We start from the raw sequence: 21,506 nt of genomic DNA, 5'->3' as shown, positions 1-21,506 counted from the left end.
CCCAATTTGTTTTATACCATGAACAATTTTGAAATCACAATGCAACTAAAATTGTTCTATCCAATTTCTTATTTTTTCGCAAATCAAACTTATGAGATAACTAACAATGAATTGATCCAGGTGATAAGGGTCTTAGACCCCTTAAACCTGTGGTTAGAGGTTCGATTCTCGATTTATGCATATGAAAAAAATTTGATTGAAAGGGGAGAGAGAATCCACCCGAAAACTTTGTATCAATATCATAGTAACCTAAAAAAAACTTAAAAACTTTTTAAAGTAACTATTTTTTTTTTTTTGTTACAATTTTTTTTGAACGTTATACAACTTGTTAAAGTAACTACTAACTTTGAAATAAAAGATAAATAGTATAAGAATTTAACAAAAAATTAGTAAAATACTTTTAAAAAATAAAAATAAAAATAAAACTTATCACCAAAAAAATAAATATAATTAATAAAAAATATAATTTTCCTAAAAACAAATTATATCATTTTCGCAAAAGAAAAAAAAAAAATTATAATACACCTAGTACTATACCACTCACGAGAGTAGATTGATTGTTTCATGCGATAACAACAACAGTAGAATAGAATCCAAAAAACCTAACTTGGGATTTGAACTCCCAAATCCTCAAACCCTAACAACATCGCAGCAAAATGAGTATTCGGAAATTAAGCTTCGAAGAATCGCGTTCACTGTATTCGCTTATCACACAAGATCAGCGTCCACTCAATGAGATCCTCGCCGATTTCAAATCCACTGTTCCTCACTCTCGCCATTTCACTCTCTGTTCATACATCGTCATGATTCTCCAGGTTGTTACTTCTCTCTTCAATTTCAATTTTTTCTATTAGGGTTTTGGGATTTTTAGCTTTTTAGTTTATTATTATTTTTTCTTATTGCAATATGAGGTTTTATATGAAGGGTTTTGAATTATTTTAGTGTAATTGTCGTGGTTATTGATACTGGGAAAAACCGAAATCAAGGTGAAATTAGGAAAAATGTGACCTTAATTCAATTGCAGTTGAGTTGCGGTCATGAGGCATAGTGAATAATCTATAATCTAGGATGTTGGCTGCCCACATTGTGAACTTTATTTAAAGTTAAAACCTTGATTGCAATTCAGGTATAGGTGTGCTGGGTTTTCAATTGATGGAAATTGAATTGAGTTAAAATAATGGGGTGGACTTTGGATGGTGTATTTTGTTGTTGAGTTGCGGTCGCAGAGGCATAGTGAATAATCAAGAATCTTGATGTCACCTCCTGCATTGTGAACTTTAATTAAAGTTAAAACCTTGATATCAATTCAAGTAACGTTGTCTAGGTTTTTCCATTGATGGAGATGGAATTGAGTTACTAGGGATGGTGCTTTTTGTTGTTGAGTTACGCAGAGGCATAGTGAATTAACAATAGTCTCGATGTTGCCGCTCACACTGTGAGCTTTATTTAAGTTAAAACCTTGATTGCAATTCAGGTGGCTTTTCCATAGATGGAAATGGAATTAAGTTAAAAAAATAGTGGGGTGGGCAGGACTGGGGATGGTGTTTTTGTTGTTGAGTTGTGGTCGTAGAGGCATAGTGAATAATCAATAATCTAGATGTCGTGGCCCGCATTGTGAACTTTATTTAAGTTAAAACCTTGGTTGCAATTAAGTTAATGGTGTGCTCTGGGTTTTCCATAGATGGAAACGATATTGAGTTAAAATAATGGGGTCAACTGGGGATGGTGTTTTTTTTTCTTCTCTATTTGATTCGAGATAGTGTTAAATGTTGTTTAAATTGAATTTGAATCTTTACGTGCAGGACAATAAGGTACTTAGCACTACTGAGCGATTAATAGCTTTTGCTCTACTAGTTGAGGCTTATTCTTCCCAGAATCCATCAGCAAATCCCTTCATAGGCTTTATCATAAATGTAAGATACTTTTTGTATCGCTATATATTTTTTTGTTCAATTTTTTATTGGGTGCTACATGGTTTTTATATATATCGTAGAAATTAGAACCAGTTTTTAAATTGAAGTCAGAAAAAAAATTAAAGTGCCAGAGTAGGATAATATTACTTCATGAAGACACTATGAAGAAACTAATAAAAGATGGGCAAACATATTAAATATATAGCTTTACCATTGAAATCAGTTGAAGGATTGTCAATATGAGAATTGTAAATGGCTCAACAAAATGGTAAAAAGTAAAAACTGTTCATCGGAAACACATCTGTCCCCGTGAGCGTAGCTCAGGGACATATTATATATGTAAGGGCCAGGGTTCGAACCCCAAACACTCCACTTATTCACCTTAAGGGTGAAATTCAAATTCTAGCCACTAGGCTACTTGACCAAAAAAAGAAAAGAAACACATCTGTAGTGTGGTACATGTATGCCAGCTAAGAGAACCTTACTGATGGAACCGGCTAGAATGTAGTGTATTATAACCTATTAAAATGCGAAGAAACTGCTTTTGGAGCTACACTGAGAAACTGATGATGAAGCCAGAGTGTTGATGATGCATTATACCTCAGGTGTAAGTAACTTAGGTACATGGATGAAGCATCCGAATAAGGAGTTGGTGAGGAGTTTTGGACATTAGAAATGCTGTGTTTGAGAGAATGTGTGTTGATGCCTGGATGGGCTTTACTAGCACATGTTAAGCTGGAATTATTTTAGACTATGCAATCTACATATAAGTTCAAAAGTTTCTTAAACTCTTCAGTTTATGCAATTTGAATTTTCGAGCAAGTTTACTGAGTATATCATATTGAGAAAAATGGAGTAAATGGAAGGTAGTCTATTTAAAGGGGAGAGAAAGGCTATATTGAAATTTCAATGGTTGTTGTAGTTTTTTAACTTGTGTTTTTTTTCTATCTGTATGTTCTATAACTTTTTGAATACTTCTAATGTATTTTTGCCGTGTTTTTTCATTGTGACTGAGGCAAGAGTAATTTTTTGTTTACAGGCTTCCTGTCATGATGGGACCAAAAAGCTTGAGAAGGCATTTATTCTGAAGTTATTAGGTGTTGATGGATCCCATAACGGCAAAGAGGTTATATACTATTTTGTCTTTGAAAACACGAGCGATATACATTATTGTCACTTATCACTTATGATGTTTGATGAGATTTATAGGCATGTTTAATATGCATGTAAGAAAAAAAAGATTGATGAAGGTGTGCTTTGATTTCTGTAACGTGGGTGTATTTACTTGGAAAATAGAAATTTTAATCAGAAGATGTATGTGTAGTAAATAATTTTTTCAAGGGTTTATTACTGCCTCATGTATAAGAGAATGCTAGGTATAGAAATTTGTTTGTTGTGATTCTTATCCTCTACGAAACAAGTATCTTGATTAAAAGTATCCATCTTAAGCCATTGAGTTTTGTTTGATTGAAATATTTGTGCCTCATTTATAAGAGACTGCTGGTTTAATCATTCTAATATGTTTCCTTTCTGCTAGTTTATTTCTCTCATTTGTTTGCCGCGGTATTTATCCTCTCTGAAACAAGCACCTTGATTAAAGCTATCCTCCTATTAGCCGATTAGCGTGTTTCCTGTATTAGACTCTAATGCTTGTTTCACCATCAACATGCATATACATATTTGTTTTATGTGTGTATATCAGTTATACATGGCATCATGTATTGGTGAACGCACTATGCTTTCTTTCTCTCACTTCTTCACTAAATGTTTATCCTCTAGTGGTCATAGTTTCTAAAATGTTTTTCTTTTGCTGGACTGCAGTTTCTTAAACAGTCTGCATCAGATTATGTGACAAGATTTGATCCATCAATTAATGTAAGTTACTTATATATGGCACAGTATTTGCCCATAATCCCAGAATATATCTATTGCCCTTCCATATTATCTAAATATTCTCATGGGTTTATTCTTCTCTTGCTTTACAACTTTTGGACTTTGTATACTTATTTATCTTCTCTGATGTCAGGAGTCGCTTTCACTAGATCAGTTGAAGCTGCAGTTCTCTGATAAAGTTCATCAGGAACCATATCATGGTTTATTTAAAGATGGTTTTGTAAAAAATGCAGTTCCTGACCCAGACATTCCCCCAAATTGTGATATAGAGTCATCAGAGTATGAAGCATTTATTTTCATACTTTTTTACTCTCTTCAATAGCTTCCCATATTTATTTTAGAATTTAAAATCGAAGATTATGTGCTTTATAATAATGATGGTTTTATTTATCTTCTCTGTGCGTTATTAATATATCAATATATACATTAATTAACAGGTTTGATCGGCGACCTGGAACAAAGCCTAAAATTGGCACCGGAAATAAAGATGAAGCAGTGGTTGGCTTATTGTCAAATCTTTCACTGGAAGGATTAAATCCTCACTGGATTAGGCCTCTTCCACCAAGGCTCCCGATACTTGATGGGGAGGTATAGCATATTTGTGTCTGCAATGGTTTTTATTTTATTTTTTGAGCTTAATTATTCTAACTATTTATGCTTTTCAGCTAGTTTGGATCAACCCTAATGGCAAACCTATTCCATCTATGGTATACTCTAATGAGAACCGTGACCGTGAACTCATGTGGGACCATGGTATGTGCATTGATACTAGTAGAGGGGCAGTAGTAAGGGACTTAATTGCAAAAGCTCTGAAGGGAGCTCTTGCACCCAGACAGCAAGAGGTGATTATTATTTGAAATTATTGTTTTTTTTTTTACTGGGAAATATGAGACTTGTATCCTCCAACTTTGTGTTAATGAGATTGTAAGATGGTCCTCTGATTGACTTGTAAGGAAAACATTTTTTCTCATTTTGGTTGGGTTTCCAAGGAAGGAGTCTTCTTTTCTTACTATCATAGAATGTATGAGAAGTTACATTTGCGCCTTATTTATTTTCTCAAATCTTCATTTAAGAATAAGATGATTTTGATTTTTGCCCCCAATTCAGCTATTCCTCATGGAGCTTGGAAATGATTCAAATGTTGTATATCACTGCGGACTGACTCCAGGAAAATTGCCGGTATGTGTTTTTGTAATCTTTATGGTGAATCATTGAGAAAGTTAGGTTTTGATGTTTTGTTCTCATTTATTCTCTCAGGAACTGGTCGAAAACAATCCCCTAATTGCAGTTGAAATTCTCACTAATCTGATAAAATCTCCAGACATATCAGCAGAGTATGCATTTTACCTCATACATCTGTCTTTAACTAATACCTGGTCACTATTATTTTCTTTATTTCTATTTGCTTATTTATGGATACAGATACTTTACAGTACTTGTCAATATGGACATGAGTCTACACTCAATGGAAGTCGTGAACAGGCTTACAACAGCAGTTGAACTGCCGTCAGAATTCATTCACATGTACATAACTAATTGTATATCATCTTGTGTGAACATCAAGGTAATTGTTTGCCTTATGCTATATCGTTTTTTTTTTCTTCCTTCTGAAATGGCCAGTTTTAGGAGTTGAACCCATGACCTCATCATCACTCCAACCCCTATGTTCCTCTCCCAAACCACCTTATGATTCCCTTTTCCTGTAGCACTCTAAGTTGATGGGGTCTCTGAGTGTCCCACTCTAGTATGCATGGTAGTTAAAATCTAGATTTTACACAAAATCGGAGACGGGAAGTATAATCGTAAATCATGCAACTGTAACACTAGTCGTAAGATTATACAAAATTCATATAAGATCATGGGCGAATTTGGAAAGACGGGGGAAAGTAAAGTAATTTCCCTTAAGGGAATGTGTTAGATCTAAAATTTGAAGAAAACCACCACCAATCTATTTGCTGCTTTCTGAATAGCCCCTTTAATTCAACACAACATTCCTTGAACTAGAATAAAATGCATCTCCATGGATGAGAAATGTACATGTACATGCATATTTGCACATGATTTGCGCTTATAAGTTGTAATTGCGCTCTTTCCTAAATTTCCCTCATAGGTATGGGTATGACAGTGTACAATGATGGTCCGCAATCCCTGCATTTTGCTTTTTAGTTTTCTACCGTCCATTTGACTTTTTAGTGATCTCTTATTCCTAACATTTGCAAGATCCTATGTTCAATATTTTTATGTCATTTAAAAAGCTATAACCCAGCGAAAGTTGTGCCACCATTGAACATTTTTCAGTTTGTACTTATTTTTATGGCATTCAATAAATTATTTTTCTTGTGGAACTATTTCATTCAAGTGGATAAATAAGTTTCATCTCATCATAAGTTTCATTTTGAAATGGTTTATATATTTTAATTTTACTGTTTTTGCCTTCAAATCTCTATGCTTGTTCTTGCACCTTTTTATTTTTTAGTATTACACTAGTATGTTGTATCAATAAAAATAATATGGCCCTAGAAAAATGTAAAATTAATTTTTTTTTTTTGCAATTTAAAATTTACTACGTTGTATCCATGCTATTTATGCAATTAACACTTCAGCTTTCTACCTTATTCCCTCAGGATAAATACATGCAGAACAGGCTTGTGAGACTTGTTTGTGTTTTCCTGCAAAGCCTGATTCGTAACAACATTATTAATGGTGAGTTTTTCTTGAAGCCTGAAAACTTTTGATTGGGAGGCATTTTCTATTTGTATAAATTGCTGAACTTAGAGAGACGAGGGGTTGCCTTTCTGTTTATTGACGCAGACTATGTGGGTCCCAATAAAAGAGGAAATAAAGATAAGTTGCAGGGAAATAGCTAGTTTTCTCTATATAATTTATGAATTATGAATGGTGACAAATGCGTCGGGTGTGTAAATGCATTACTCAAGTTGTTTGAAAATTTTAATTGATAATTCCTATTTTTACTAGTATTTGAAGGATATTTGTTAGTATTCTCTTTGTATATTAATTGACTGATGCATAAAAAGGAGGAATGAGAATTTGGCATCTAGACACTAATTTTTGTTGGTGATCCTACCCTGCAGTTAAAGATCTTTTCATCGAAGTTCAAGCGTTTTGCATTGAGTTTTCGCGGATTAGAGAGGCAGCTGCGTTATTTAGACTTCTCAAGTCGTTGGAATGAGTACTGATTTAGCCTGTTATTTTTCACTCCTTTCATGTCCTACCATTTCAAGACCTCTGTAGATATGTCCTACCTGATCTTTGGTAGAGTGCAATTGTTTACTTTAACATTATGGAATATAAAGATCATATTTAGTGTTATTTTCATTTAATTATGGTTAAATTAATGAGTTTTTATATTTGACAGGATTGTGTTAATGAGTTAGACCTTATAGTTTACTCAAGTTTTTAATTAAGTTCCCGGTTGTTTAGAATGATATAGAAAGATCCTTTGTAATTTATATATAACATTTTTCAATTAAAAGTCTTTGTGGGTTAACTTTGTTAATAGTTTTGTTATGTTTCATGGACTAGCTTCACCAGCTTCAACCACAGATGTGAAACCTGATTTGAGGTTGTTTGGATCCTTTTTTGGTGCAGCTCTGTAACAATAAAACTGAGTGTGTAGGGGGAAAGAATATGAGAACAAAATGAAGAGGGAGAATGAATTGTTGACTAGAGATAGTGAAAATGAATTGTGGGAGAGGATGTGGGTTCGGCTTGCTTGATGGGCATCGCTCACAGAACGCTAGTAGTTTCTTGTGTTTTTTGTTAAAAGTTCATTTACTTACAAGTTCAAATATGATTTCTCAAATAGCTATGCAGCAAACGAATCACTTTAGTTTTTTATTTTTAAATAGTCCTAATATTTAATTTGGTTCAGTTATCTTTTCCAGCAGTCCTAATTATCAGTTAATAATAACAATTTGGTTCAGTTTGAAACCACATAATCGGTGCACTTAACCTCTATAATAGTCCGGTTGGACACGAACCATCGATTGTTCATTCAATTTTCTAAACTATGGTAGTCGTCTTATTTACAGTGCAAATGGTAATTGGATTTGTGGATTTGCAAAATTTCTTGGCGCTTGCAATGCGTTTGTTGCAGAGCTTTGGGGTGTGTTTGAAGGTTTAAAAAATTGCTCGTCATAGAGGTTTTTCTACCGTTGAACTTTGTGTTCATTCTGAAGTGGTGATGAAGAGCTTAAAAGGTGTTTGTGGTAGTGTTGTGGGATGTAGATTGATTGATACAATCTGCAAGCTTATATAGATGGATTGGGAGGTCATAATTTGTCATTTTGTTTAGGTTTTTAATTTATATTTGCATAGTTTTGTATCTTAATTACTTTGCTGATGCTTATAAAATTCTCATTGCTTCTTAAAAAACAATTCCTGCTGTGCTCCATTTGCATAGAGAAACACTATATGCACCTAAGATAAAACCTTCTCAAATCAAATCAAATGCTACAATTGGGCACCACAAAAATTTGTAACAACTTCAATCATCAATGTTCTACATAATTATTCTACAATCTGAATGAAGAATAGCTAGGAAAAAAAAGCATATCATATCCATAACATCTCTTTTGAAACTAAGATATAATGACTAAATTTATCGTGTGATAAACCAGTCCCTAACCAATGGCATAGAATGAAAAGCTTCTAAAACCATCCATAGCAACTGTCCTATTGCAACTGTATCTTTGCCATGACCATAATCACCAAGACCAGCCAAAGGGAACTTCCTTGTAGAATTGAGCTAGCTGATAAAACAAAAGAAAAAAAATCTAAATATTATGGCATGGAAGATGTATATTGAGTAGGATTTATACAATGTAGCACTGACACTTCAGATTGAAAGCGGGGTGTCTGACACCAACTTGATATTGACACATATAGTTACATTTGATCACACTTTCATTTTCTCAAATTATTATCAATGTGTCAGTATCGTGTCGGTGTTTGTATTTAATTTGTGTTAGTACTTCATAGGATTTCTATTATGTTATAACATGGCGAGATAGCTCGACAAGTTTGTTTTTTGGCTTGAGAAATTAGAAAAAAAATCCTAATCTAATTGTAATTTTGATAACAATCCATATATCTGTCAAAATAGTTTAAAAGTTTGATATTTCAACAGTTTAGTCATTATGTACCCTGCTAGGTTTATTAATTTACTGAATCGAAGTTCAACTTTTCTTGATATTTTGGAATTTAAAACATATATGCAATGACTTAATAAAAGACTAACCTAATGAAGCTAAACTTTTGTTTAGGAAAAACCAAATTATGAATTGAATTGCTGACTTAACCATACAATTGTGAGTTGTGACCTTACCCTCATTCTTATTGTCATCATTCAATGCTGGTGGTGGAGGAGAAGATGATGATGAATTTGACACCGATATTCCAAGGGCAGAGCAACCCATGCCAAGAGAACCTTCAATACAAATTTAAAATCTCAAGTAAGTTATTTAATTTCTACTACATTACCACCTATGAAGCACGAACACTCCTCAAAATAGGTGTGTCCTGGTGTTGGACACGCGTCAGTGTCTGACACCGACACTTATGATTACATTGAATCATATCATTTTTTCAAATTATTATCGGTGTCGATGTGCCAGTGTCTCGTGTCTATGTCCGTGCTTCATGGATTACCACACAATATGATGTAACATAAATCATAATATTTTTCACATCATAATCAATCATAGAATAATGATTGTAGTACTGTTTAATTTTGTTACACTGTGAAAATCACAACCAATCGTATGTTTGACTTTAGAACTAGTTAGAATTAAAGTAAAACATTTTAAATGATCTAGCGATTATTACACTGACGAGTGTATATGAATTAAATCTATGATTTAAACTTAGTGAGTCTTGTAATCTTACATTCTCTGAAGCAAGGAAAGGTAGTGATATTGAGGAGATTGTTATAGGTTGCATCACAATCGCAACTATAGCTGAACGTTGATGTCTTCTTGCACGAGCCACCTCCACAATCAACCCAATGGCAAGCTACAAGAACATATGAACAAGAATCTATAACATAACACAAAAAAAAAAAAACACATCAATCAGAAATTTGAGACGCATATGGTTAAATCTTTCGGTTACCATCAAATATTGATTCATTGGATTGTCTTGCTTTTTCTGGAGCAGGGGCAGGAGCTTTGGAGCAAGAGTAGTCCAATGTACCTAAAAAATAAAAACGGTATCATTTCAGCATCCACGAAAGTTATATACTTCGAATATTCATGAAGAGAACTCACGAACTTAAAGTCAAGAAAGTTATATACTTTTAAAAACAATGTGATTAGTGAACTACAATTTTGATTTTGACTCCAAAAGAAAATTAAAGTTTGGACAGATTATCATATAACTGTAGTAATCCTCTACTTGAACACTTTATAATGTGATTAAACCATGTTACAAATTTTAATATGACTCATGCTGAAAATTATGCATTTGTAACAGTTCCTATTTTGTCTTCATATAGTATTATTTAACATCTTAACCAAAGCATAACATGAAAATCTCTATCATAAAACAAGAACAGTTTGGTAAAACTTCCACCTCCTTTGTTTTCTTAGTTCTAAACATTTCACCAAATGTACTTTGGTCTGTGGACCTTTACAATCACACACAGATGCAGCGTAATCGGACAAGAAGAAAACATACCACATAACTGCGTTTGCTTTGCAAAATTACATGTTTGGATAATCAATCGGCTGAATTAAGCGCTTATAGCATAGCCACTTATCATATAAGTGATTATCTATAAGTTGTTTTCATAAGTTATCCTGAAAAACTTCTGAAAATAAACTAAAAACATTTTATGGACTTGTTATAAGTTGTTTCAATAAATTCTCTCAAACAGTTTCACAAGCTCTTAAGCTAGTAGATAAGTTCTAATAAGTCAATCCAAATAGAAACTAAATCAACATATATAGAACAACAACAAACATAATATATTGAATACTTTTTGTTAGCAGCCAAGAAATAGAGAGTTCTTACAATTAGGAATGATGCAAGGAAGAAACTTCAATCCTCCATCATCATCATTGGAATCAAAAGCTTTCTTCCAACCTTGATCACACTCACATTCAAAAAGGAAAGTACTATTTTTAGAAGGTTTGCATTTTCCTTTCCCACATTCCACTTCTTTGCACACATCATCTGAAAACTCAAAACATAACAAAACAAAATCAAAACATCATATAAGATTAAGCCTATGTTTTGGTATCACTATATATACGCTAGAATCACGGTGATCCACTGTGATTTTAGAGACACAGGCTAATTCAAAAATCCCAAACTACATATTATATTCAAAAAAAAAAAAAAAACTTGAAATGACCCTTTAGATTATTTTTCATAAAATCACAAGACCCACAAATCAAAATCAATAAAAAAAAGTATCTTAAATCTTAATCTTAATAAAGAAATGAATTAAAAGATAATAAGGGTATAAAAGAAAGAGTTAGTTACAAACCAAATAGAGGTGAAAGCAAAGGAGAAAGAAAGTCACTTTTAGCTGAAAGAGGTTGAAGAAGAAGAAAAGTAAAAAGAGTTATGACAGTTGCAAAAGCCATTTGTAACAGTAGAAAGTAATTAACAGATGTGGGGACTTTATGTATATAAATGACTAGTTAAGCAAGTTTGAAAAATGAAACATTTAATGTAATAGGAATTTATTGTATAGAAGGGTATGTGTTGTGTTTGTTGGAAGTTGAGTGTTTGACAAATCTACAAGGTTATGTGTTGTGTTTGTTTAAGGTCTTCTTGTTTGTGGTGATACCAATTGTGATGGTGCACGTAGTTACACTCATTAAGGTTTTTTTATCGGTCATGCAACCGGCATTTGATGGGATATGAATTTGGTATCTTCAAACTGCATGCAGCAAGCAGATATGGACTGTTTGATTAGGATTGAAAGGTTGAGATTTTAAAGTCAGATTTTGGTTAATTTTGAATATAAATTTTATTTTAATATTTGGACTGTTTGATTTTAATTGGACGGTTTGAATGTTGCCGACTGAAGTGAAGTAAGTGGGGAGGCAACTGACTCAAACCTGAGGCCATTTGATGTGTCATGCATGTGAGTGGATAATAATAATCTTGGAAAAAGTCAACCTACTTTATTTAATATTGTTGTCAAATCTAAAACAAAGTATTTTTTTAAAAAAATAGAAATATTTACAAGTTGTGGGCTTATTAAGATCTAGGGCTGGCAAAATTATAAGTTGGCCCATAATCTACTTTAATAATTGAGATATTCTTTTGGCGCCCCAAACTTCTCACATTCCCCATGACTTTTTAATTTTATTCTCCACAACTTAGACGGTGAGTGTGTAAAATTGCAAAAATTAGAAGAAAAAAAATGTTTACTGGTTACACGGCGAACGAAATTTGCATTGTAGCGAGCATGTCGACAAAAAAATAAAAATTCTTCCATGCAGTCAAATTGTGTTGCCACGTGGCCAAATATGATTGGCCACATGTATGATTGTATCATAGCTTCAGCCAATCAAAATTCATGGTGAATTCTATAAATTGACACCACTTTGTGTCAATTGTTTTTTCACACACCAACTCATTCTCTCCCATTCTATCATAGTTTATTTTTTTACATTTTCTGTTTTAATTTTTCTTCATTTCGTGTAAACCGCCACACAGTCCGTCGCCGGTTACTCATATCAATCCCATCGATGTTGTTTAGTCACCATGGTTGAGAGCGATATGATAATCGACGATTGACTTTTTGTGTCCAAATTGGGAACGATGTGGCTAATCGAACCGGAGACCACTCAAATGAGACTTTCCCATGCTAAGTACGAGCCTGTAGTAGTTGAAAAACAAGTGGAACTTACAGACAAAACTCTTTCATTTGACACTTGAAGATTTGTGGTGTGTGTGTGGGTGTGGTGGATTCCATTTAGGTCTATTGTTATATTTTAGTAGAAGTTGAGATGTTTTATATTATTGTAATTTGTACTTAACAGAAGGGTTCGCTGGATAGCCAACAAACACCTTCACTATTTATTGTCTATATGGTGAACCTATTGTAGTTCGTTATCTAAGTAGCGAACGCACGCTAAACCAGAACTCGACAGCATGGACGGACGCACTCACAACTTGTGTGGGCAGCTGCTTGCACTAATATTTTTCCATGTAATGCTAAATAGTTTTGGGGTATTTTGACTAGTTATGTTTTTAATTGGTTTGTTTACGAGTAAGTAGTAGCTTTGATTTAAAGGTTGTCAGTTGGTTTTGTTTTGGGCACTACACAGTACACACCGCTAGAATTTTAGTTGTTTGGGAATTATTTATGGGTGGTGTGGTCTTTTGTGTGATTTCAAATAGGCCCTTATTGACCTTTTTCGTGATTGTAATTTTTATAAAATTCCTTCTTGAAGATTTTGAAATTAACTGTGTAACTTAAAAAAAATAGGTTTTTTATTGGATGTTAATGTAAAACTACTTTACACCACCGATTGTGTATGTCCATTAAACTCCGGGCATACATCGTCAGTAGTTTTACACTAACATCTAATAAAAAACTACTATTTTTAGTTGTCACACAATTAATTTAAAAATAACTATATAATAATGTAATTTTAATATTATATACAATGTAGAATATTGCTTCCACTACTTAAAATTCCTAAATCAGTCACCGCTAGGCATAATCTATTTTTTGCGTGTGTTACCGAACTTGCTTTAAAAAGATAGAGCGCACGACTTCCTAGCATATGAGGATGTGAAATCTTCTTATACCATGTTATATAAGTAGAGCGAGTCATGGATAGAGAGCACGACTTCCTAGCATATGAGGAGTCAAGATCCGATCCAAGAAATGAGCAAACCGGTAGTCTATCTCTTGAGGGCTTGTACCAAGAGGAGCAGAGCGATGTGGATGCTTTGGTTTGGACATAACCAAACTGCCGCAGGACTCTCTCTAGGAGGTACCAAATTCTGATCAATCTACATCTGATCCAGTTAGAGTACAAGCTAATCGATAGAAGAGGGTATATATGTCGGTCACTTTATGCTAATAAGCTTATTGTTAAAAAATTAAGAAAATAAGGGATAAATGGGCCAATTGGCCAAATCCTGAAGTAGTATTTTCCTCGAATAGAATACCTAGTCAGTCCTAGTCAAATGGGAAGCTTATAACTAAACATTCCATGTGATTGCCAACCGATTTTACAGTAGAAATATAACCTTAATTGTTAACAACATAAAATCACACAAGTCTATGATAGGTTTGGTGAGGCCTACTCCTATTAAATTCATAGTAATACTCATCTGCAAGCAAGCAACCACTGCTTCAACATAGTTAGTTGGTACCTTCTATAAAACAAACATAGTTGGTCCTTTATTTTAATACAAGTTGAAGTGAATTATTAATTTGCAACCAATTTATTCATTATTTATTGTAAATTAAATCTCTGTCTATACTGCATATACACAAAACCAAAATATCCTTTTGAATAACCATCAGTTTAGTCAAAAAAAAAAAAAAAACATCAGTTAAATTTTACGACTTAACTCCGAATTATATCATACTATATTTTTCGGAGAGTTCGAAGATTATGACTCAAAACAAATAGATGTGCTTCTTTTTTTAATCAAATAGCTTAGTGACTAGAATTTCATATATATATTTTAAGGTTAATAAGTAAAGTAGTAGTATCAGGATTTGAACTCATATCCCTGCATATTACATATAATGTTTCTACCAACTAAGCTATACTTACATAGACGACGTGTTTCTTAAATGCTTGGTATATTAGAATTAGAGGTTCCATCTCTAGCTGGTGCATGTAAAAAGACTCATCAAATTGAAAAACATCAACTCCTTAAATATTTCCCAGATACCTCGATGAATTCTTTAGTTATGCACTAGAGATATCTGATGTAAAAAATACAGTAGTAAATTAAGAATAATTTCCATCAACCAAAAAAAAAAAAATTAAATAATTTCCATTTGAAATCCCTAGTGGACTCGTCAAAACTGGCAACTCTACAACCGTTAGATCGAACCGTGCACTTAATATTGTCTAATTTTGATTAGATAACTCAGAAAGATAAAATTAAAAAAAAAAAAAACTATTAATGTTGATCGAACGACTACTGATATCTAACTGTGTGATTGCGGTATTTTTCTGATAACAATGCAAATGAAATCCCCAGCTACCTATGTACTCTAGGATGCAAAGTTTTCAATTCCTTGCATCACTTTCCAGAAGTTGAAAAATCCATCCACTATTGTGATTTAATATTTGTCTTGAGTGTACTTTGTTTTTGTATCTTAACATAGTATAAAGACATAGCACTTGATAAATATGTGTACATTTTGTCGTCGTCTCATCTAACTTATCTAGCTATTTAAAATCTTTCATGTGGTAGCTCTCACTTGCAATAGTTCGATTGTAACATAAGAGTGAAATAACTAATAAATTTAAAATTGTCCTTGTTGTTTTTGTTTTTTTTGTTTTCAGTATCTCGATAATAAAATGTTAGCTCGGTTAAAAAAAAATCAATTAACAATGAATTGATTTAAGTGGTAAAATTTTTGTTTCCCTTATAAATATGTGGTCAGAGATTCGACTTCTGGCTCATACGTATCCAGAAAATTCGATTGGGAGGAAAGAACCCACATTGTATGCTCCACAAGTTCTTCGACAGAGATTAATTATTATTAACTATGGTGGACATTTTTTTACTAAAAATATTATGGTAATAAAAAAATAATTTAATGAGAATTTATGAATATTATTAGAAATAACAAACCTATAATTAGAAAAATTGGGATTGAAAACACGCAGTGGTTCAAAAGAGCCGTGATGCTATTTGGATAGCAACATTGTGGAGCTTATGGTACTTGCGTAACAACATTATGTTTAGAGGAGATTTGGCTAATTTGTCGTCCCTTATATGGATCAAACAATTTATATTTCTTGATTTTGGTTTATAGGAAGAATAAGAAATAGTTTCTCTTTTATTTTTTTCGACCGGTGTAATGCTCTGTTAGCTTGTTTACAAAGCATCTAATGATGCTCTTTTGAATTGTAAGGGCTAAGTACACTTAAATACTCCTTATAATTCAATTTTGTTTAAAAAAAAATGAAGTAGTTCAAAAGATGTTACCTCAATAGTAAGAGATTGAATTTGTAATTTAAAAAAATTGGAGTTCAAATAAATAATTTTCCCTTCACAAAAACAAAATATTAGACATTTTTATGTAATTTTGGAAAGAGGTGTAATAATAATAATAACACAAGGAAGCTGGTAATGGTTCTTCAATGTGGCTATCTAGGAAACTTGTTGCATATTCTGCTTAACAGATAACATAAAAGCTCTTTAATCCACACACCTATTGGTTGTTGGAAATGTTAAATGACTATACTTGTCATAGACCTTTAGGGCACATTTTTTTTAAAGAAGCTAAATTAGTCCACCCAAATTGACGCCAGAGAGAATCGAACTTCAGACCTCAAGAGGAGCACACTCCAAGGTCCCAAGCCAATACCAATGTACCAACCCAAGTGGGTTACCTTTAGGGCACATTAGGGTAATTAACTTAATTAAATGACTATATAAGAAGTACTACTTATTATATAAGCATTTATATATAAACTATTTTTTATATATAATAAAAGATATATAATTAAATTATTTTCATATAAGTTATAAATTGTTTTTACAAGGGTGCAGAAAGTCTAGTGGCTGGATTGCTGGGTATATCATATAGGAGTGTCATATGGTATGAATCTTGTGTAGGGTTTGAATCATTTGCTCAATGTATCCCTTTCAAAAAATAAAAATCTCTTTCAAGTCAATTCACTTGCGCATATTAGATAAAGTGAATGTGTTTGACGTTTAGGTGTTGAAAACAAAGAATTTACAATTTTTTATTATTTTGAATTATTAATTCTTAGAATTGACATTGAGAGTTGATTCAACTCAACCTTACAAAATTGACTTGTAAGATAATGACTATCTTTACTTTATAATCACATATTCAGGTTATCTCGCAACCGATAGTGTCACACCCGCTCTACATCAAACTAATATTTTGACTTCTTAAAAAGAAATACACTCTACAACAATCTTTTCTCTCAACACACTCTTTAAGGAGTTGTTTGATGTTTAAATGAGTAAATTTATTGCTATTATAATTCATTCATATTACACCTAAAGTGTGAAGTGACATATTACTCCAACAGAGAACACTTAATATACACAGCAGAAAACACAAAACATAATAATAGTGGTCCAATGTCATATAATTTTAGAAGCCCCCAAAGTGGACCCCACAATAAGCCAACTCACCCAACTAAATATGTACAGTATTTTAGAAGGATTATTCTGCTAGTTGTTTGTTGAAGCATTTCTCACATGGTCTGTGATCTAAATCTTTTACGTTTGCCATTAATTAAAATCACCAAAATACCCTTAGCCACAATGGATATGCATCAGCAATGTTCCCTAATGTGGCAATAAGGAGCTCCTTCTATGCTTTTATGCTAACACAAACAGTCTTAATAAGTCCTTTGTACCTAACTACATGACAAAGGAGGGACCTCCCAAAAACATACTCTGAAAACTTAGTTAGTAAAAGAAAATATGACAGTTTGTTTGAGCTGTCAAAAACTATACAACGATACTATCATCCTTTAAATACATGAAAAACATAACATAAAAAACATAAATATAAATCAGATTTAAACTACCTTAAATTTGTAACATACCCACTAATACTTATAACTTTTATAGTTAAAACTTGTAACATTAGGAAATCCTAAGAAACTCAATAAACACTATTAATTAAACTATAATAATAATATTGATTCAAATTTTCAACAGACTTTTAGGATCCGTTTGATTTATAAAGGGTAAAAACTGGACAAAATAGCACCGGACAAACTTTGAAGATATTGAAGAACTTGTTCGATGCTTTGTCCCCGAATTTAAGTCCAATTTGTCTGATCCGTGGATTAGTTTTAAAATCAAACACATTACAATTAAAGTTGTGTTGTCGAGTCTTTCATTTTTTAGCAGAACAAACAAACTCTTACGATTTCAATGACTAAAATGTTGATTTACTAACAATTAAGAATCTAAGTATGTATCATCATGTTTTGTTTTTTATATAAGCAAAGTATGTACGATGTGTATTACACATGTTGATATAACTTGACTATATTTAACATGGGGACCATAGTATTGAAAGAAGTTTATCAAATACAGATATGAAAGAGATCTACCCCTCATTTGGTTGTTTTGTTGTGAGTTGTTGAATGTTGATACTATGCATGTTTTGACAATGATGGGGAAAACAAGCAAATGGCTTAGGAATCTTTTGAAAGGGAAGAAAGACAAAGAAAAAGAGAAGGAAAATTGTGAAAATGGAACAGAAAATCCAACTACTCCAATCTCAACAACACCAAAGGAGAAAAGAAGATGGAGTTTTAGGAGATCATCAGCTTCCAAGGAAGTTAATGTTGCAGAATCAAGTGTCACTTCTTCAGTGACACCACAAACTATCAAAGATTCTCAAAATTATCAGAGGAAGCATGTCATGGATGTTGCTGCTGCTGATGGTGTGATCTTCTTGAATTCTGCAGGTTCCAATGGAGGAATTAGAAAGAGTGTTGAAGAGGCTTCTGCTATTAAAATTCAATCTGTTTTCAGATCCTACTTGGTATGTGACATTATGAGAAGTTAGTTTTCTGTTTCATTCTCATGTATGTTTGTGAATATGTGAAATGTTTCTCTTAGAATTTGGGTTGAGTTTGATTCAACCCTACAAAATCGGTTTAAAAGGTGAGAATTGTCCATATTCATCCAATGTGGAATTCTTAGCTCACTTCTCACGTCCAGGACTAGACATCTGGAGTGTGACCTTAGTGGCCCAACAACGGGCGACTCAGGGAATCTTTGATAGGATCTGATACCATCTTAAAACTTGGGTCAAGTCTGACTCAACCCTACAAAATTGTTTTGTAAGGTGAGAATTGTCCATCACATCATATATGCGGAAATCTTAACAGTTTCATCGTTTTTATAACAGGCAAGAAAGGCACTGTGTGCTCTTAGAGGAATAGTGAAGCTTCAAGCACTAGTAAGGGGTCACTTAGTGAGAAAACAAACAACTGAGACACTAAGATGCATGCAGGCTTTGGTCATAGCACAGGCAAGAGCTTGTGCTCAAAGGGCTAGAATGTTGTCAGAAGAAAAGACTAATCAAAAGCAATCAACATACAGAAAAATCTCAGAAGACAGTTTATTCATGCATATGTATAATGTAAGTTCAAAACTGCTGATAACTATTTTTCAAATTGCAGATTGCTTTTTTCTGATTTGGTGTTCAGAGAAATGGTGGTTAGTTGTGTGAGGAATGACAGGACTTGGTCTTTACAATCTAATTTAGAGGGTTTGTAGTCTAGGGAAATAAAATGATAAATCTTCAATTTTAATTAACAGGTGAAGCATACTATTAAGCTACATATTATAAATGAAAATAGAGTTAGTACAATCCTATTCAAGCAAGAAAGTTGTTTTGTTTGTGTTAATTTCTTGAAAAAGAAAAGCAAAACAAATAGAAACTCAGTCTATGACTCACTAATACAGACACAGACATCATATATGACACTGAAATGTTAACACCGTTAATAGTTTGAGAAAATTAGTTAAACATAACATGGGTCAGTGTTGTGTTTGACCGACATTGACATGTGTCAAACACCAGATACGCCTTCGATCTAAAGTATCGGTGCTACAAAAATGCAATAGATTGTTTTTCTTTTCATTAATGTAGAAAGTGGTAATTTTTTCATCCAGGAAATGGAGAGAAGCTTGGAAGAGAATATAAAGACAGTGGAGATGGATGTTTGTGAATCCAAATGCAACTCAAGAGGCAGAAACAACACTACAGATAATGAACATCATGAATTGTCTCAACATAGATTTTCTGCATATTACTCACCAAATAGTTCATACTCAAAGAAAGAAAACTACAAGGTATCACCAACACCATCAGCAATAACAGATTCAAGTCCAAGAGCATGCAGTGCACATTTTGAGGACTGTTCCTTCAGTACAGCACAGAATAGTCCCTATTACTACTCAGCAGTATCAAGAGTCGACGATTCAAAGCTGCCATTTGCTTTCCCTAAGCAATCCTATGAAGAATCCATGTCGAATGACTATCCATTATTTCCAAATTATATGGCTAATACAGAATCATCAAGAGCTAAAGTCAGATCACAGAGTGCGCCGAAGCAAAGGCCTGACTCGTATGAGAGGCAACCGAGTCGGCGAAGAGCTTCGGTTGAAGGAAGAAATGTTCCAAGGCCTGTGAGGATGGTGAGATCATCTTCACATGTTGGTGCAACTGCACAAAACTACCAATACCCATGGTCAATAAAGCTTGATAAATCATCAGTTTCACTCAGTGAGAGTGAGTGCTGTGGCTCTGCAAGTACAGTACTAACAAACTCTAACTATTGCAGATCTCTTGCTTCATATAATAATAATGTGAGTACTTAACTTTCTCAAATTACATGTTTTCACCATCTGAATCATAATATAAAACAAGAGCTAACAACTCAAAGGAATCATGTTTGTCTTTGATGATGAGTAAACGGTCATTTTGGTCTCAAAAAGTGTGAATTGATGCCACTGTACTCTTAAATGAATCAAAATTACAAAAATATTTTCGAGTGTCTTCTGTTAGTAATTTCATGAATCAAACTGAAACGAAAGATGCATTGAAGACCAAACTAACTAATCGAAAATACATTTGATGACTAAACTGATAAACAAAATACACATTCAGAGATGTTTTTGTAATTTTGATACATTCTTGTAGTCTAGTAGCACCTCACATTTAAGGATTAAAATAATTGCTTAAACAATTGTATATGAACAAAAAAATGACACAGTTTGGCAATATTGTAATATCTGATGAGGTTTTATGACTGCTTGTTTTGATTGCAGCCTCATGGACCAAGGTACTGACAATGCAACTTCCACTAAAACAAAGGGTAGATCCATTTTGCAGGAACTTCAAAAATCTAGAGTTCTTCTGCAGTGTCCTTCTCCTTGTACACTTAAAAACAAATAACAGACTTGGCCCTCTAAAATAGAGTACTTGCAAGAGATTTACTTGTAGTTCCAGTTTTTTTTTTTTTGAGTTTCTTCTAAGAATCATGTGCAAAATTGTGAATTACAATGTGAGAATTTTTCAAAGGTTTATGAACTGTGTATAAATTTTCCAAGTAGTGTTTCTCTCCAAGAATGCTTACTGTTTGTATAAGGAGGAATCTCTTTGCTTGATTCTCTTCGGAGTAGGAAATAGAGGGATCCGGATTCAGTACAGTCGGAGAGAGTTAATTGCAATGCAGTCGGTCATATCTGGACCATTTGATTAAGATCAAACAGTCCAATTTTTTAGCTTAAATTGTATATTTAAAAACAGTTAATATCTAATCATAAAATCTGGAGCGTTCGATGTTAATTGGACGGTCCAGATGTCCTGACCGCATGCAATGTGACTTCACACAATCCAATTTCGAAATAGAGACATGAGTAATAGCTCTAGAAACTTAATTAAGTGCTCATTTGTAAACTTATCTAGAGAGCATAACAAAATCAGCTAAAAATAACTTATAT

At 33.1% G+C, this 21,506-nt stretch overlaps 3 protein-coding genes across 4 annotated transcripts; 2 read left to right on the top strand and 1 right to left on the bottom strand.

Annotated features, from left to right (window-relative positions):
* The first annotated feature begins 513 nt into the window (after nucleotides 1-513).
* On the top strand, nucleotides 514-7,179 carry LOC123903283 (CCR4-NOT transcription complex subunit 11). 2 transcript variants are annotated; one of them, XM_045953235.1, is made up of 12 exons: nucleotides 514-815; nucleotides 1,803-1,913; nucleotides 2,953-3,039; nucleotides 3,735-3,788; nucleotides 3,940-4,085; nucleotides 4,244-4,394; nucleotides 4,472-4,648; nucleotides 4,914-4,985; nucleotides 5,064-5,140; nucleotides 5,229-5,370; nucleotides 6,431-6,509; nucleotides 6,899-7,179. In XM_045953235.1, exons 1-12 carry the CDS (start codon nucleotides 657-659, stop codon nucleotides 6,994-6,996), a joined length of 1,353 nt encoding a protein of 450 aa, XP_045809191.1. In that variant the 5' UTR covers nucleotides 514-656; the 3' UTR covers nucleotides 6,997-7,179. The 2 variants fall into 2 exon arrangements, 1 of the variants encoding a protein (XP_045809191.1); XR_006807883.1 differs by lacking the exon at nucleotides 6,899-7,179 and having other exon boundaries at nucleotides 535-815; nucleotides 5,240-5,370.
* Nucleotides 7,180-8,285: 1,106 nt separating this feature from the next.
* On the bottom strand, nucleotides 8,286-11,631 carry LOC123903273. The gene is made up of 6 exons (XM_045953227.1): nucleotides 11,317-11,631; nucleotides 10,839-11,000; nucleotides 9,939-10,019; nucleotides 9,714-9,839; nucleotides 9,154-9,255; nucleotides 8,286-8,578 (listed from the first exon to the last, which is right to left on the bottom strand). Exons 1-6 carry the CDS (start codon nucleotides 11,414-11,416, stop codon nucleotides 8,502-8,504), a joined length of 648 nt encoding a protein of 215 aa, XP_045809183.1. The 5' UTR covers nucleotides 11,417-11,631; the 3' UTR covers nucleotides 8,286-8,501.
* Nucleotides 11,632-18,037: 6,406 nt separating this feature from the next.
* LOC123903263 (protein IQ-DOMAIN 19-like) lies at nucleotides 18,038-21,100 on the top strand. The gene is made up of 4 exons (XM_045953218.1): nucleotides 18,038-18,534; nucleotides 18,904-19,137; nucleotides 19,674-20,369; nucleotides 20,832-21,100. Exons 1-4 carry the CDS (start codon nucleotides 18,142-18,144, stop codon nucleotides 20,850-20,852), a joined length of 1,344 nt encoding a protein of 447 aa, XP_045809174.1. The 5' UTR covers nucleotides 18,038-18,141; the 3' UTR covers nucleotides 20,853-21,100.
* The last annotated feature ends 406 nt before the right edge of the window (nucleotides 21,101-21,506 follow it).

The sequence above is a fragment of the Trifolium pratense genome, linkage group LG1 (assembly GCF_020283565.1).
Source record: "Trifolium pratense cultivar HEN17-A07 linkage group LG1, ARS_RC_1.1, whole genome shotgun sequence".
NCBI classification, from domain to species: Eukaryota; Viridiplantae; Streptophyta; class Magnoliopsida; order Fabales; family Fabaceae; genus Trifolium; species Trifolium pratense.
Note: the sequence above shows the minus strand (reverse complement) of the source record. Positions and strands in the feature narration are given on the sequence as shown.

Excerpts from the sequence above, each read along its gene's own strand:
- LOC123903283 (XM_045953235.1), top strand. The coding sequence starts at position 657 with ATGAGTATTCGGAAATTAAGCTTCGAAGAATCGCGTTCACTGTATTCG. Across the intron at positions 816-1,802 it reads ACATCGTCATGATTCTCCAG|GACAATAAGGTACTTAGCAC; the intron begins GTTGTTACTTCT and ends CTTTACGTGCAG. Across the intron at positions 4,649-4,913 it reads TTGCACCCAGACAGCAAGAG|CTATTCCTCATGGAGCTTGG; the intron begins GTGATTATTATT and ends CCCCCAATTCAG.
- LOC123903273 (XM_045953227.1), bottom strand. The coding sequence starts at position 11,416 with ATGGCTTTTGCAACTGTCATAACTCTTTTTACTTTTCTTCTTCTTCAA. Across the intron at positions 11,001-11,316 it reads TTTGCTTTCACCTCTATTTG|ATGATGTGTGCAAAGAAGTG; the intron begins GTTTGTAACTAA and ends TTGAGTTTTCAG. Across the intron at positions 10,020-10,838 it reads TCCTTGCATCATTCCTAATT|GTACATTGGACTACTCTTGC; the intron begins GTAAGAACTCTC and ends TTTATTTTTTAG.
- LOC123903263 (XM_045953218.1), top strand. The coding sequence starts at position 18,142 with ATGCATGTTTTGACAATGATGGGGAAAACAAGCAAATGGCTTAGGAAT. Across the intron at positions 18,535-18,903 it reads CTGTTTTCAGATCCTACTTG|GCAAGAAAGGCACTGTGTGC; the intron begins GTATGTGACATT and ends TTTTTATAACAG. Across the intron at positions 19,138-19,673 it reads TATTCATGCATATGTATAAT|GAAATGGAGAGAAGCTTGGA; the intron begins GTAAGTTCAAAA and ends TTTTTCATCCAG.